At 42.6% G+C, this 13,756-nt stretch overlaps 1 protein-coding gene across 7 annotated transcripts in view; it reads left to right on the top strand.

Moving 5' to 3' along the window:
- usp9x (ubiquitin specific peptidase 9, X-linked) overlaps positions 1 to 13,756 on the top strand; it is a 54,892-nt gene that overhangs the window by 34,088 nt on the left and 7,048 nt on the right. For 2 of the 7 annotated variants that reach the window (XM_023950528.1, XM_023950524.1), the window contains exons 14-41: positions 252 to 290; positions 1,480 to 1,613; positions 1,691 to 1,781; positions 2,261 to 2,374; positions 2,509 to 2,737; positions 2,938 to 3,033; positions 3,135 to 3,346; positions 3,493 to 3,733; positions 3,806 to 3,955; positions 4,704 to 4,824; positions 4,933 to 5,063; positions 5,868 to 6,146; positions 6,239 to 6,364; positions 6,461 to 6,616; positions 6,871 to 7,037; positions 7,137 to 7,245; positions 7,320 to 7,466; positions 7,559 to 7,705; positions 8,714 to 8,921; positions 9,009 to 9,229; positions 9,777 to 9,964; positions 10,057 to 10,230; positions 10,307 to 10,448; positions 10,623 to 11,376; positions 12,628 to 12,751; positions 12,833 to 13,058; positions 13,151 to 13,280; positions 13,381 to 13,566. In XM_023950528.1, coding sequence (XP_023806296.1) covers positions 252 to 290; positions 1,480 to 1,613; positions 1,691 to 1,781; positions 2,261 to 2,374; positions 2,509 to 2,737; positions 2,938 to 3,033; positions 3,135 to 3,346; positions 3,493 to 3,733; positions 3,806 to 3,955; positions 4,704 to 4,824; positions 4,933 to 5,063; positions 5,868 to 6,146; positions 6,239 to 6,364; positions 6,461 to 6,616; positions 6,871 to 7,037; positions 7,137 to 7,245; positions 7,320 to 7,466; positions 7,559 to 7,705; positions 8,714 to 8,921; positions 9,009 to 9,229; positions 9,777 to 9,964; positions 10,057 to 10,230; positions 10,307 to 10,448; positions 10,623 to 11,376; positions 12,628 to 12,751; positions 12,833 to 13,058; positions 13,151 to 13,280; positions 13,381 to 13,566 — 5,042 coding nt within the window. The remainder of the gene's footprint in view (positions 1 to 251; positions 291 to 1,479; positions 1,614 to 1,690; positions 1,782 to 2,260; positions 2,375 to 2,508; positions 2,738 to 2,937; positions 3,034 to 3,134; positions 3,347 to 3,492; positions 3,734 to 3,805; positions 3,956 to 4,703; positions 4,825 to 4,932; positions 5,064 to 5,867; positions 6,147 to 6,238; positions 6,365 to 6,460; positions 6,617 to 6,870; positions 7,038 to 7,136; positions 7,246 to 7,319; positions 7,467 to 7,558; positions 7,706 to 8,713; positions 8,922 to 9,008; positions 9,230 to 9,776; positions 9,965 to 10,056; positions 10,231 to 10,306; positions 10,449 to 10,622; positions 11,377 to 12,627; positions 12,752 to 12,832; positions 13,059 to 13,150; positions 13,281 to 13,380; positions 13,567 to 13,756) is intronic. The other 5 variants (XM_023950531.1, XM_023950530.1, XM_023950525.1 and 2 more) reach the window with 4 other exon arrangements.

The following is a 13,756-nucleotide window of genomic DNA, read 5'->3' as shown; positions in this document are numbered from 1 at the left end:
AGGGGTATTTTTGCGCTTCCACTCAGACCTGAAAGTCTTTGTGGACTGTGCTCCTTCAGCCCATGTCGGACAATTTCCTTTAAAGCATAAGTGCACAAGACTACTACAGCTCTTACCTTTTATTATGTGCTAGGGTTAGTTGGACAACGAGACACTTGAATAAGCTCATAAATTTGACCACAATTGAATTGTTTTTAAACTGAAGTAGTTATTAGTCACTGGAAAATTGTAGTTTACCTGTTGTTTTTCAGAAAGAAAAGGCCAATTTACATTGAAACGAACTTAGAAGGGTAAGTTGAGTGCAAATTCCAGGGTTTCATCTATTTCTGTATTACATGAAGTCTAATAATATACTTTTTTTGTCCTGTTTATAATGTCTTACAAAATGTAAATCAATGACATGAATTCACTTAACCTGTAAAGACCTGATGCAGCCTAAAAGTCGTGCATTGATTGTGCTTCAAGGGGGCTTCAGCTCTGAATAGGTTCAACCTTTCTTCTTTGGGTTTCATCTCAAATGACTTATTTAGACTGGCATATCTAAAGATTACATAAGAAAAATAACACAAGATAGGACCAGTCATGAAGCTTTTAGCATGGGAGGGTACTGAATGAAAGAAAGTTATGCATTATAGAATAATTCTACTGCTAGTCTTTATAATTGGATGTCATTTGGATCACATTTGTTTAAATGATGGGGTTTAAAATTCTTTCTATTTAAATATTTGCTGCAACAAAATAACAGAATTATTTTTATGTAAATCTTTGCATTTTGACAAAAGAAATACAAGTTTCTTAAAAAGCATTTCTTTGGACAAAAGTTTCCTTATTAGTCTGAATTTTTGGCACCAAATGGTGCAATCTTTTCTGTTTGCATTCAAAACTTGAATAAGCGGTCGGTCCTTTGAGATGGAGCCCTCTTCTTTATGCCAAACCCTTTCACCTTAAATTGTTTGTTTAAAAATATCGTGGGATTTCATGCCTTGGACCAACTTAATCAGACACTTTCTTTGGTGAAAATATGGATTGGGTCACTATGACCTCTTATTTAATACATGTAGTCACAATGGTGTGACCATATTTTTAAAAAGTAATCAATCTACCCTCATTTTCAAGTGAGTTTTTATCTGGAAATATAGTTTTATCTAGTTTTGTAGATGCTTTTTTTGCCTTTTTATTACTTCAGTTTTTAAACCAAATGGTAACAAGGCAAGAAATGGCTTTTATGGCAGGGTTTCTTCTGGTTAATCAAGAAATGCCAACACACACGCTCACACACACGCTCACACACACACACGTACTAAATGCTGCTTTCTTTGTCAAAAATACATTTGAAATCAATTATGCCTTTTTTTTCCCTTCATCATATGCCAACTCTGTCTCCTAAATTTTTTTTTTTAATCCCCAGTTTTGTTCTCTCACCCAAAATGCTTTAGTGCCCCTAACACCTTCCCACTCCTCTTTTTCTGTTCACTCCAGCCAAACCCAGAGAAGTCCACACGTGTTTTACCGGCACGACCTGATCAACCAGCTGCAGCATAACCACGCTCTGGTCACCCTCGTGGCCGAGAACCTCTCTGCTTACATGGAGACTATGAGGCAGCTATCCAAAGGTAGTTGTAAATGCAGAATATTTGGGATGAAGTGTGTGGTATTTGCAGTTTAACTGGTCGTGTGCCTATTATTTCAGAAGAACAAGCAGAGTTTGATCCTCAGACAGTCAGACCAGGAAGCCGCTACAGTCACGTCCAAGAAGTTCAGGAGCGACTCAACTTCCTGAGGTGTGTTACTTCAACAAACCACTACAGAACATTGTCATTCATTAAACATCAGTAACACATAAAATGACAGCTAAAACACACATAACTGTGAGTACACTAACACCCAACCTTGTTATTAAAATGCAAAAAATAGACGGTCAGAGACTGATACACGTTAACCGCGTTAGCTGCAACATCATTAAGCACAACCAGAATTGATCCATATAAAAAGCGTTCTGGACTTTAAGGCGCAATGTTGTTTTGGCAAAGAAATTTGGGCTTTTAAGTGCGGTTTATAGTGCAGAAAATACTGTAACTTAGATTTAACTGAGCAAAACTAAAAAAGAAAGCAAAGGTAATGCATCTTGTACCCCATTATTGATTGCTCCTATGTTGCAAGTGGTTTGTGCCTCTATTCAAAAGCATCTTATCCGTGACCTGCCTTTAATCTTGAGGCCACCATCATCCAGTGTTGATTGTGTTTTTTGTTTTATTTCTAGGTTTCTTTTAAAAGACGGCCAGCTGTGGCTGTGTGCCCCTCAAGCCAAGCAGATCTGGAAGTGTCTGGCTGAGAATGCTGTGTTTCTCTGCGATCGCGAAGCTTGCTTCAAATGGTTCAGTTTGATTTTTCATGTCCTCTAGTATTTACCTTGAATCTGTTCAATCGGTTGTCTTTATCAATTGGCAGTTTCTTTTTTTTTTTTTCCTTTCTATTTTTTTGATTGTACACATTCTTTCTTGTCTGCAGGTACTCCAAGCTGATGGGGGATGAACCAGACCTGGATCCGGACATCAATAAGGACTTCTTTGAGAATAACGTTCTGCAGTTGGATCCGTCTCTGCTGACGGAAAATGGCATGAAGTGCTTTGAGAGGTTCTTCAAGGCCGTCAACTGCAGGGAGGGGAAGCTGGTTGCAAAGCGCAGGGCTTACATGATGGATGACTTGGAGCTAATAGGCCTGGACTATCTGTGGAGGGTAAGGATGTTGGTGACTTTCATCAGAGAATCTGAAAGTTCACATCTGTCCGCTTATCCTATAAGTTGTGGTTAATTGTACGACCAATTCAATCTTTTTATTTCTGCATAGACACTATGCATTTAAAAGACGAGCTGATTTTTTTTGGGATTTTACTCGTCTCTCTAGTGACTTTTATTGTGAAACCCTTTCTACCTCAGGTGGTAATTCAAGGAAGCGATGACATTGCTAGCCGAGCCATAGACCTGCTGAAAGAGATTTACACCAACCTTGGTCCCAAACTACAAGTCAATCAGGTACTGTTATTCCTTTATGGATTTGTCATGAAATATTTCAAGCATTTTTGACTCCAGTTTTTGTTCATCCATTTGTCCTCATGTGTTTCCTCCTACTGTAGGTTGAGATTCACGAGGATTTCATCCAGTCCTGCTTCGACCGTCTGAAGGCGTCTTATGATACCCTTTGTGTTTTGGACGGAGACAAAGACAGCATTAACTGTGCTAGGCAGGAGGCCATCCGCATGGTACGCGTTCTGACTGTGCTCAAGGAGTATATCAACGAGTGTGACAGCGACTACCACGAGGAGAGAACCATACTGCCCATGTCCAGGTACATGCTGGAGTTTTTTTAACATATACACCGCATCAAAACACTGATTCCTTAACTAAAGCGCAAACAAAATCACATCCTTTTACAGGTCTTTGTTTTGTTTTGTTACGTATTTCTCCTATTGATCTTCATTTTATCTCTTGCAGAGCTTTCAGGGGAAAGCACATAACTTTGATTGTGCGTTTCCCAAACCAAGGTCGCCAAGTAGATGATTTAGATATCTGGTCCCACACCAACGACACGATTGGCTCGGTGAGGCGGGCGATTCTAAACAGAATAAAGGCTAATGCTGCGCATACAAAGGTCGAGTTGTTTATTGGGGGTGAGGTGGTGGATCCAGCTGATGACAGGAAGTTGATCGGGCAGCTCAGTCTGAAGGACAAAACGGTGAGGGCTGCGTTTCCAACACCCCGTTCTCTCATATTACATCAGCTTTAACACAGGTATTTGTTTGAACAGTTGATCACGGCCAAGCTGACCCAGGTGAGTGCCAACATGCCCTCAAGTCCAGACAGCTCCTCTGACTCGTCTACTGGCTCTCCTGGTAACCATGGAAACCACTACAGCGACGGGCCCAACCCTGAGGTGGAAAGCTGTCTGCCTGGCGTGGTAAGCTAACATTAAAGCTACGTTCACGCTCCCTCGGCAACGCGTGTTCAAGCGGCCACTTCTAGAGAACATGTAAACGCGCGTATTGAGCGAAAGACGTACAAAACTCTCGCATTCATGTGTAGATACAGAAGTTCTCTGATTTGGTAGTGATGTATGGATCATATAGGAAAAATGAATAATTCCAGAATCGTATCCACCAAGTCTTATATAGATCAGAATAGAGCTGTGAAAGAAAAAGTCTAGAACAAGATTCATGAGATTTGCAGCACTCCGAGGTGGCGGACATGCACTAGTAAACAGTAGAAAAAGAAGAAAAAGCCCCTCCCATCTTGTCAAGATTGAACACCATTGCCGATCAAGAACCCGTGTTTAGCGCGCTCTTGAATGCCCGTTTGGGGTTTCCATAGCTTTAGGACCATGTATCCACCTTTTTCTCGTATTATTATTATTATTATTATTATTATTATTATTATTATTCGTATTATTACAAACCAGCTGTGCGGCATCGGAAGTTTCGGTTCCACGAACGCTGAAGGAGACAAGACACTTTCGAAAAATGCCATGCTGCCGTACAAACAAGCGTCTCATCCTTTGCTCAGTCTCTGGAGCTTTATGGTGACTCATGTCACACACCTAACAGCACAAAGAAATCCATTGTCTCACAGTCTCTATGAACGTGTTATTCCCCAATGTTTTTAGTTGCAGAATCGGTAAATAAGCAGTAAAACGACTCTTGTGATTTCAGATTATGTCGCTGCATCTGCGGTACATCTCCTTCCTGTGGCAGATCGCTGATCTAGGCTGCAGCCTCAACATGCCTCTACTTAGAGATGGAGCTCGTGTTCTCATGAAGCTTATGCCTCCTGGTAATTCATATTTTAGTTTTACATTTCTATACATCACAGTTATTTATCAATTTAAAGATTGACTGATGAACCTAAACCTCATCATTTTGACCTTTTTTGTGTTCTCAGATAACACCACAGTAGAGAATCTGAGAGCTGTGTGTTTGGACCATGCCAAGCTGGGAGAGAACAGCCTGAGTCCCTCACTGGACTCCTGCTTCTTTGGCCCCTCCCCCTCACAAGTGCTCTACCTCATAGAGGTGAGGTGCAGCCTGTCCTGTTGTGTTGACTGGAGTGTGAGCAGCAGCATAAGTTAGTCAGTACTTGTAGATGTATTCCTCCCAACGTTGAATACCTCATAATGTGTGAGGGATAATGGCAGATGAAGTGTGCATTATCAGAAATTAACGCAAGCCGTGGAATCCGTCCAAAGGCCATTATCCCGCTTTTACCTTGGTCACTTACAAAAGTAATAAATATTCAGTCAGTTTATAGTACTATATCCTTGTTATTTTTTTGGATAAGATCGTTTTTTTCACAACAAGTGGACTATTTGTGACGTGGTGCTGCACGTTGTCACGGTAACATCACAACGTGCTGAGCCGGCACCGACCTCGACTGCAGCGCCAAAGGAAAAAGATCTATATGCTGCTCGTCACGATTGGTCAAATAAAGCATCAGTTCAGAGTGACATTTGACCTCTTACTGTTTTTGTCCAGATGATGAAGCTAAAGTTTGTTTTGAAGAAGCCAGCGCAGTGATTCAGAACATTTAAGTTATGTGACTGGAACTTCATTTTTAGGTGTGCATTATCAATGTGGATTATCACTTTTCAATCAATTCAATATAATTTTATTTGTATAGCCCAAATTCACAACAACAGTCGTCTCAATGGGCTTCCACACCCAACAGCCAATCAGAATTGAGTATTAACCCAGACCATGTTATAATTGTAGTTGATACCAAAGCTCCATCTCTAAGTTCTGTTGAAAACAACTCAGTAGTTTGGATCTCACGTCTGCTGAAACCAATTTCCGCTTAATTTAATTTTGCTGGTGTTGCAGGTCGTGTATGCTTTGCTGATGCCAGCCAGTGCCACTCTCGGTGAAGACGCCAGCGACTTCCAATACAACTTCCTGAAGAGCGGCGGCCTGCCCTTGGTGCTGAGCATGCTCACCAGAAACAACTTTCTCCCATCGGCAGACATGGAAACTCGAAGGGGCGCCTATGTCAACGCACTAAAGATCGCAAAGCTCCTACTGACCGCTGTGGGTTTTGGACACGTGAAGGCGGTAGCTGAGGCCTGCCAGCCAAACGCCGACGGAAATATTCCCGTCTCTCCAGTAAGAAGATGACGCATCCCAAACACGTTTGACCTGTCTTCTTTATTGGCCGTCTCCCAAAACAGCAACATATCTTGTCTCCACATCTGTAGATTAATCAGGCAACGCACGACCAAGCGCTGGTTCTTCAGAGCGCCCTGCAAAGCATCCCTAACCCGGCCTCAGAGTGCATGCTGCGTAATGTAGCCATTCGCCTGGCCCAACAGATCTCTGACGAGGTAACGCTTCTTGTTAATCATTGTTGCTACTTTCTCTTTAAAATCCAGATGGTTCATGTATTTCTAGTGAAACAATTGTAATAATGGATTCAACAGAACTCTATTTGCCATCAGAACTTTTTCCAGGCGTCGAAGTACATCCCAGACATTTGTGTAATCCGAGCAATACAGAAAATCGTGTGGGCATCAGGCTGTGGTACAGTGCAGCTCGTCTTTAGCTCCAATGAGGAGATCAGCAGGATATATGAGAAGGTACAGTAGCCCAGACAAAGCATTTTTATAATCTCTGCTTAACCCATGAGAACCCATGGTGGCCGCAGTGTAACAGAAAAATATCAGAAATGGATTCTGCAGTTTACTTGGTTTGTGGTAAAATACACATAATTTTAGTTTTAAGAAAAAGCGCATCTGGGTTCTTATGGGTTAAAAGCTAACCTTTTTAAATAGTCCGTCATCATCGAGGTGCGTTTTTACTTTATATTTCTTAACAAAATCCATCTCTGTAGACAAATGCTGCCAAGGAACCAGATGGAGAGGATGAGCAGGTGTGCTGCGAGGCCTTGGAGGTCATGACCCTGTGCTTTGCCCTCATGCCCACGGCTCTGGACACACTAAGCAAAGAGAAGGCGTGGCAGACTTTTATCATAGACCTGTTACTACACTGCCACAGCAAGTACGTACAAGCCGTGCTCTAGCCCTGTGCTATAGCTGATACGCAGCAAACTCCTGCTGTGGGTCCCACAGAAAATCATGGTTCCGGCTCTCTCTGCAGGTCCGTTCGACAAATGGCTCAGGAGCAGTTTTTCCTCATGGCCACAAGATGCTGCATGGGCCACCGACCCCTCCTCTTCTTCATCACCCTGTTATTCACTGTGTTGGGGGTGTGTAGCTCCACTTGCTTTGACCATTTTGAGGAGTTCGGTGTCTGATCTAACTGATTCGTGTCTGTGTTCAGAGCACGGCCAAAGAGAGAGCCAAACATGCGGGGGACTACTTCACCTTGCTCAGACACCTGCTAAACTATGCTTACAACAGCAACATCAACCTGCCAAACGCCGAGGTGCTGCTTAACAATGAGATTGACTGGCTCAAGAGAATACGGGTGAGAAGTGTCTTTTTGTAGTTGTTCTGCATGCCAAACATTTTTAGTTGTGTAAAGGAAGACATGTTGAAGTTGAAAATGTGATTTCTAAGGATGAGGTGAAGAGAACAGGAGAGACTGGTGTGGAGGAGACGATCCTGGAGGGCCACCTTGGAGTCACCAAAGAGCTCCTTGCTTTTCAAACACCGGAAAAGAAGTACTACATTGGCAGCGAGAAGGGAGGAGCCAACCTTATAAAGGTGCCTTTACATACTACAGTTTTCAAAAATGTGGTCCCTCTCTATATCACGGTCTGTGTTTCACTGAATTTTTTCAGGGCATTATTGCATGCTTTTTTAAATTTTATTTTATTTTAAAACATTTTTTTTTTTAATAGCGCACGGCATCCCGATGGGCTGTTTATCTTGCTTTGCCTCCATTACAAAATACCTTCAGTCTGCCAATTTTCTTTTTTTCTCTCAATATTTTATTTTCGTTTTCAAGTGTACAAAATCAGACAAACAAAACAAACAGTTCAGGTACTCTTTAGACCATTACAAAACAGAATGTAAAAATACAAGTAAATAAACAATTGGCAGTTACATTCTATTCAATATTTATTTACAGGCCGTCCAAATAGGTCCTAAAAGAAGAAAGAAAAATGCAGTCTCCATACAGAGCTAAATAATTTTAACTTTCTGTAAGTGATTTAGAAATGGTGTCCAGATTATATTGTGAACATTAACTGAGGCAGTCCTGTCATGACGAATTTTTCCCATATGGATGAGAGATGGCATATCAGTGAGGCACACTCTAAAGTAGGGAGAAGCCGTAGATTTCCACTCTCGCAAAATGTGTCTTTTTGCAGTCATCAACCCAAGTTCTAGGGGCTGCTGCATTACAGTCGGGATAGCTCAAGTACGTATGCAGCCAAAAATGGCGAGCTCTGCATCGGTTGTCAGTTTGCCAATTACACAAATCTTTGATCACCATCAGATCTGTGTTTTCATTTTACAAATCTAGACTTATTTTTCTACGACGGTTTGAACTTTGAGTTTAAACAAGAGAGAAACGTGTGAAAATGTTCATGTCTGTCTTTAGGAGTTCACAGCCTTTAAAGATTTATAATCCTTCTTATATTTCAAGTGCAACTCTTGCAGTAATGAGAGAACCCTATATATATATATATATATATATACCTTTTGTCTGTTTGCATAAAAAAACAACTTTATTAATTGATTCATGCCTCCTCATTATTCCTTTAACAGGAGCTGATCGATGACTTCATATTCCCAGCATCAAATGTTTACCTGCAGTACATGAAGACGGGAGAGTTCCCCACAGAGCAGGCCATCCCAGTCTGCAGCACTCCCGCCTCCATCAATGCTGGCTTTGAGCTCCTGGTGGCTCTGGCCGTTGGCTGCATGCGCAATCTGAAACAAATAGTTGACACCCTGACTGATATGTACTACTCAGGTATGGACTTGCGTAGCTCTTTTTGTTGTCTAACATCTAAAAATTTGTAATTTGCCTGATGGTTTCTTTGTTTCCATCTTCATTTAGGCGGGGAGACGTTGACAGAGTGGGAGTACTTGCCTCCAGTTGGGCCACGACCCAATAAAGGCTTTGTAGGTCTAAAGAACGCCGGTGCCACATGTTACATGAACTCTGTCATTCAGCAACTGTACATGATCCCTCCCATTCGCAACGGCATTCTGGCTATTGAGGGAACAGGCACGGATGTGGACGATGACATGTCGGGGGATGAGAAGCAGGAGAATGAGGTACCGCCACGAGGAAGAAAAAACTGTTGTCTATTCAACTATAAGCCTGTAGATTCAGCTTGAAGTTTAAAGTCCCACTCCGCTCATCTTTTGATCTATTTCGAAAGCGTTCTCAGTGATCTTGTAATTAGAATTATGCCGTTTTTTTGGATATAGTCTCTGCAGAGTTGGTGAGAGCTCTCTGTTTACAAGCAGTTGGCTTACAGCCCCTCACAACCCTGACCTAAGATTACCAGTGTAACAAACAGCATTTTTTTCTCTGCTCCTGATTCACAACAACTTGAGTAAAAAAAAAAAAAAGAAGCCCAGAAATGCAATTTTAAGCCTAATTTTCTTTATATATGTCCACTATCATCAGAAAAATGCCACAAGAACACGTTAAAAAAACAGTTTTCATTGGAGTGGGTCTTTAAAGTATCCTAACTAAATTCTCTTTAAGTTTTAATACGACAAAGCAAAGAATTGTCACCAGAAAACAATAGAAAACCCAATTGATGAAGTACGTGCTGGTTTTGTTTACATTTAGTCAAATGTTTGGTCTCCCCAGAGTAACGTCGATCCTCGTGATGAGGTCTTCAGCTACCATCACCAGTTTGATGACAAACCGTCCAGTAAGTCAGAGGACAGGAAGGAGTACAACATCGGCGTGCTTCGTCACTTGCAGGTCATCTTTGGTCATCTTGCTGCATCCAGGCTGCAGTACTACGTCCCAAGAGGCTTCTGGAAACAGTTTAGGTATGTCTCTGGCTTTGAACATTTTGGTCAGGTCTGCAGTTGGAGTATTGTAACAGTTTATAAAATCCTCTGGTGTATTTCTTTCCCCTTAGATTGTGGGGTGAGCCAGTCAACCTGAGGGAACAGCACGATGCTCTGGAGTTTTTCAACTCTTTGGTGGACAGTTTGGATGAAGCTCTGAAGGCTCTGGGTCACCCCGCCATGCTCAGTAAGGTGCTGGGAGGCTCTTTCGCCGATCAGAAAATCTGTCAAGGGTGCCCTCACAGGTGAGTTCTGATGTTTTGGATTTGGTACCTGGTATTTTGTGATGATGCTTAAAATACTTTTTTTTTCTCTCTCCAGGTATGAGTGTGAGGAGTCGTTTACAACACTTAACGTGGACATCAGAAACCACCAAAACCTGTTGGACTCCATGGAGCAGTATGTCAAAGGAGATCTGCTGGAAGGAGCAAATGCCTATCACTGTGAGAAGTGTAATAAAAAGGTGAGTCTCAAAGGCCATTACAACCCACTACAATATTGGCGCAGATGCAACTCCAATTGTTTGTGAATAAATGTTTGCTTCTGTCAAAAATCAATGTAAAACATCTTCTATTTGCTGACGGTTTAAACTCAAAAAGCTTTTGTTCATTTATTTACTGTTGGTCTTCTTTTCCAGGTGGACACCGTGAAGCGTCTGTTGATCAAGAAGCTCCCACCCGTCCTGGCCATTCAGCTGAAGCGCTTTGACTACGACTGGGAGCGAGAATGTGCCATCAAGTTTAACGACTACTTTGAGTTCCCCAGGGAGCTGGATATGGAGCCTTACACGGTAGCGGGCGTGGCCAAACTGGAGGGCGACGACGTGAACCCGGAGAACCAGGTCATACAGCAGAACGAGCCGTCTGAATCCACACCGCCGGGCAGCTCCAAATATCGTCTGGTGGGAGTGCTGGTCCACTCAGGCCAGGCCAGTGGCGGACACTACTATTCCTACATAATCCAGAGGAACGGAGGGGACGGGGAGAAGAACCGCTGGTATAAGTTCGACGACGGCGACGTCACTGAATGCAAGATGGACGACGAGGAGGAGATGAAGAACCAGTGCTTCGGTGGGGAGTACATGGGCGAGGTGTTTGATCATATGATGAAAAGGATGTCGTATCGGAGGCAAAAGCGCTGGTGGAACGCTTACATCCTGTTTTACGAGCGAATGGACTCGTTGGACAAGGACAGCGATCTCGTCAAATACATCTCGGACCTGACGATCTCCACCAAGCCACATCAGGTCAAGATGCCCACGGTCATCGAGTGCAGCGTCCGCAAGCAGAACGTCCAGTTCATGCACAACCGAATGCAATACAGCCTAGAATATTTCCAGTTCATAAAGAAACTTCTGACCTGTAACAGTGTCTATTTAAACCCTCCTCCAGGTACACTGTTCTGTTTTTCTTATTTTTAGTATTAGAAATGAAAAAGTATCAGTATAAATGGCCACATAATGATAACTCTTCCAAAAATGAAAGGTTTTGGGGGGGGGAAACTAGACAAGGTTTTCTGAGTTAAATCCGGTTATTTCATGGATTCAAGTTGAAAATCCATTTATCGGAGGGAAACATGGCCAGTGTTTTTTAGAATTGAAAGAAGTCAACCTTTAAAGGTAACATTAAGGATGAGTACAGTTTAATTTGGCACAAGTATTATGCCAAATTAGCTCTTAATTGATTCACATCTCCAGTCTGATCATTTAAAGACAAAGAAAATTGTGTTTTGGGGTGTTTTTAACATGTTGGAGAAGCTATATTAAGAAAATTGGCCTTAAAATAGCATTTCTGAGTAATTCTGTAGTCAGATCGTTGTGAATCAGGAGCCGATAATAATAATAATAAAAAAAGCATGAAAAAATGTTTGTGACAGAAAATATGCTGGGCGGGTCACAAGCTCTGCTCCACTCTATTCTGGTGCATCCACTTGTAGACGACTAGATCGAGTGCCTTCGTGTCTAGCGGGAAAGCCTGTAAACAGATGGATGAGAGGAAGTAGGGGTGGGCTTACTCCGTGTCAGCAGTCCCACCCACAAGTCTGTGGCAAATTTCTATTAAACGACCTGCCCTCTGCAAAAACTCTGTCCTAGAAATCTGCATCATAATTAAAAGATCATTTAAAAGGATGATCAGATTGGGACTGCATATTTTCTGTCAATATTTGAGCTGTAGACACAGTCACTGTCGCACTAAATGGACTTCTGATATCTGACCTGTTATGGGTCGACCATAGTTAAGGGGGCGAAAAGGATCTTTTACACTATATCTGGCCTTATTTAGCTTTTCCATTTGAACAAAATTACCACTGCAGAAATATTTGGACTAGCAAATAAACAGGAAAAAATGCTAAATATAATATAAATGAAATTAATTGCTTCCTTTTTTTAAATATTTCACCTTTATCACCTGAATATAAATACAAGATGTCATAAATCTTTTCCAATAATCTGATTTTATCTTTTTTGTAGCTAATAACTTGGCGGTTTTATTTTTATAATGGCAGAAAATTGGCCTTTTTTTAATTGGACTTTTTAAAAACCTTTTTAGGTTGATTGTGAAATGCAATGGTTTCATCCACTTGACTTAACGTTTTGATCCCTCTGAGGTTCCCATTTTGTTTTTGCTCTCTTTTTAAATCAGGGCAAGACCACCTGCTGCCAGAGGCAGAGGAGATCGCGATGATCAGCACTCAGCTGGCTGCTAGGTTCCTCTTCAGCACAGGTTTCCACACCAAGAAAGTAGTACGGGGTCCTGCCAGTGACTGGTAAGCCCTCGGTCCGCCTTTTTTAATCGTCGCGTTTTTCTTGTATTGGGTTCTTTTAAAAGAAATAACATTTCTTTGCAGGTATGACGCCCTCTGCATCCTGCTGAGACACAGTAAGAATGTTCGTTACTGGTTTGCACACAACGTCCTGTTTGCGTACCCTAACCGCTTCTCCGAGTATTTGCTGGAGTGCCCCAGCGCTGAGGTCCGCGGAGCATTTGCCAAGCTCATCGTCTTCATCGCTCACTTCTCCCTGCAAGATGGCCCCTGCCCCTCCCCCACCGCCTCACCTGGACCGTCTGCTCAGGTGGGCCTCAGACGTAGAATTTCCACGTGGGTTTGGGTCGCATGTGTTTGGGAATTCCCAGGTTTCACAATGGGCCGTTTATTTTTTCTCAGGGCTGTGATAATCTCAGTTTAAGTGACCACTTGTTGAGAGCTGTTCTAAACCTGCTTAGGAGAGAGGTTTCTGAACATGGCCGACATCTACAGCAGTACTTCAACCTCTTTGTCATGTATGCCAATCTGGGTAAGTGACCCACACCTTCCCCACCTCCATCTGACCCGCTGGTCACCGAGGAATTGTCATTTGGAATCTGAGCGAGCTTCTTCCTCTCGACTCCCTCCAGGCCTGGCAGAGAAGTCTCAGCTGCTGAAGCTCAACGTTCCCGCCACTTTCATGCTGGTCGCTCTAGACGAGGGTCCCGGTCCCCCCATCAAATACCAGTATGCAGAACTGGGCAAGCTCTACACTGTGGTTTCCCAGCTGGTCCGCTGCTGTGAGGTGTCCTCGCGCATGCAATCCTCCATCAATGGTGAGTGCGTCGATGTGGATAATGACTCCAGAATCTCAGCCCAATGAGGATCTTCATCCTTGCTCAGGATCAAGTGACTGACAAACAGCCTCTCTAAGCCTCTTTGCTGTGTATGCAGAGCTTGGAGCTGAGGGCTTCTGATGAGCAATAGATGACGACGAATAGAAAAAGAGCTGTTGTGACTTTCCTT

This window comes from Oryzias latipes, chromosome 21, assembly GCF_002234675.1.
Source record: "Oryzias latipes chromosome 21, ASM223467v1".
Lineage (NCBI taxonomy): Eukaryota > Metazoa > Chordata > Actinopteri > Beloniformes > Adrianichthyidae > Oryzias > Oryzias latipes.
Note: the sequence above shows the minus strand (reverse complement) of the source record. Positions and strands in the feature narration are given on the sequence as shown.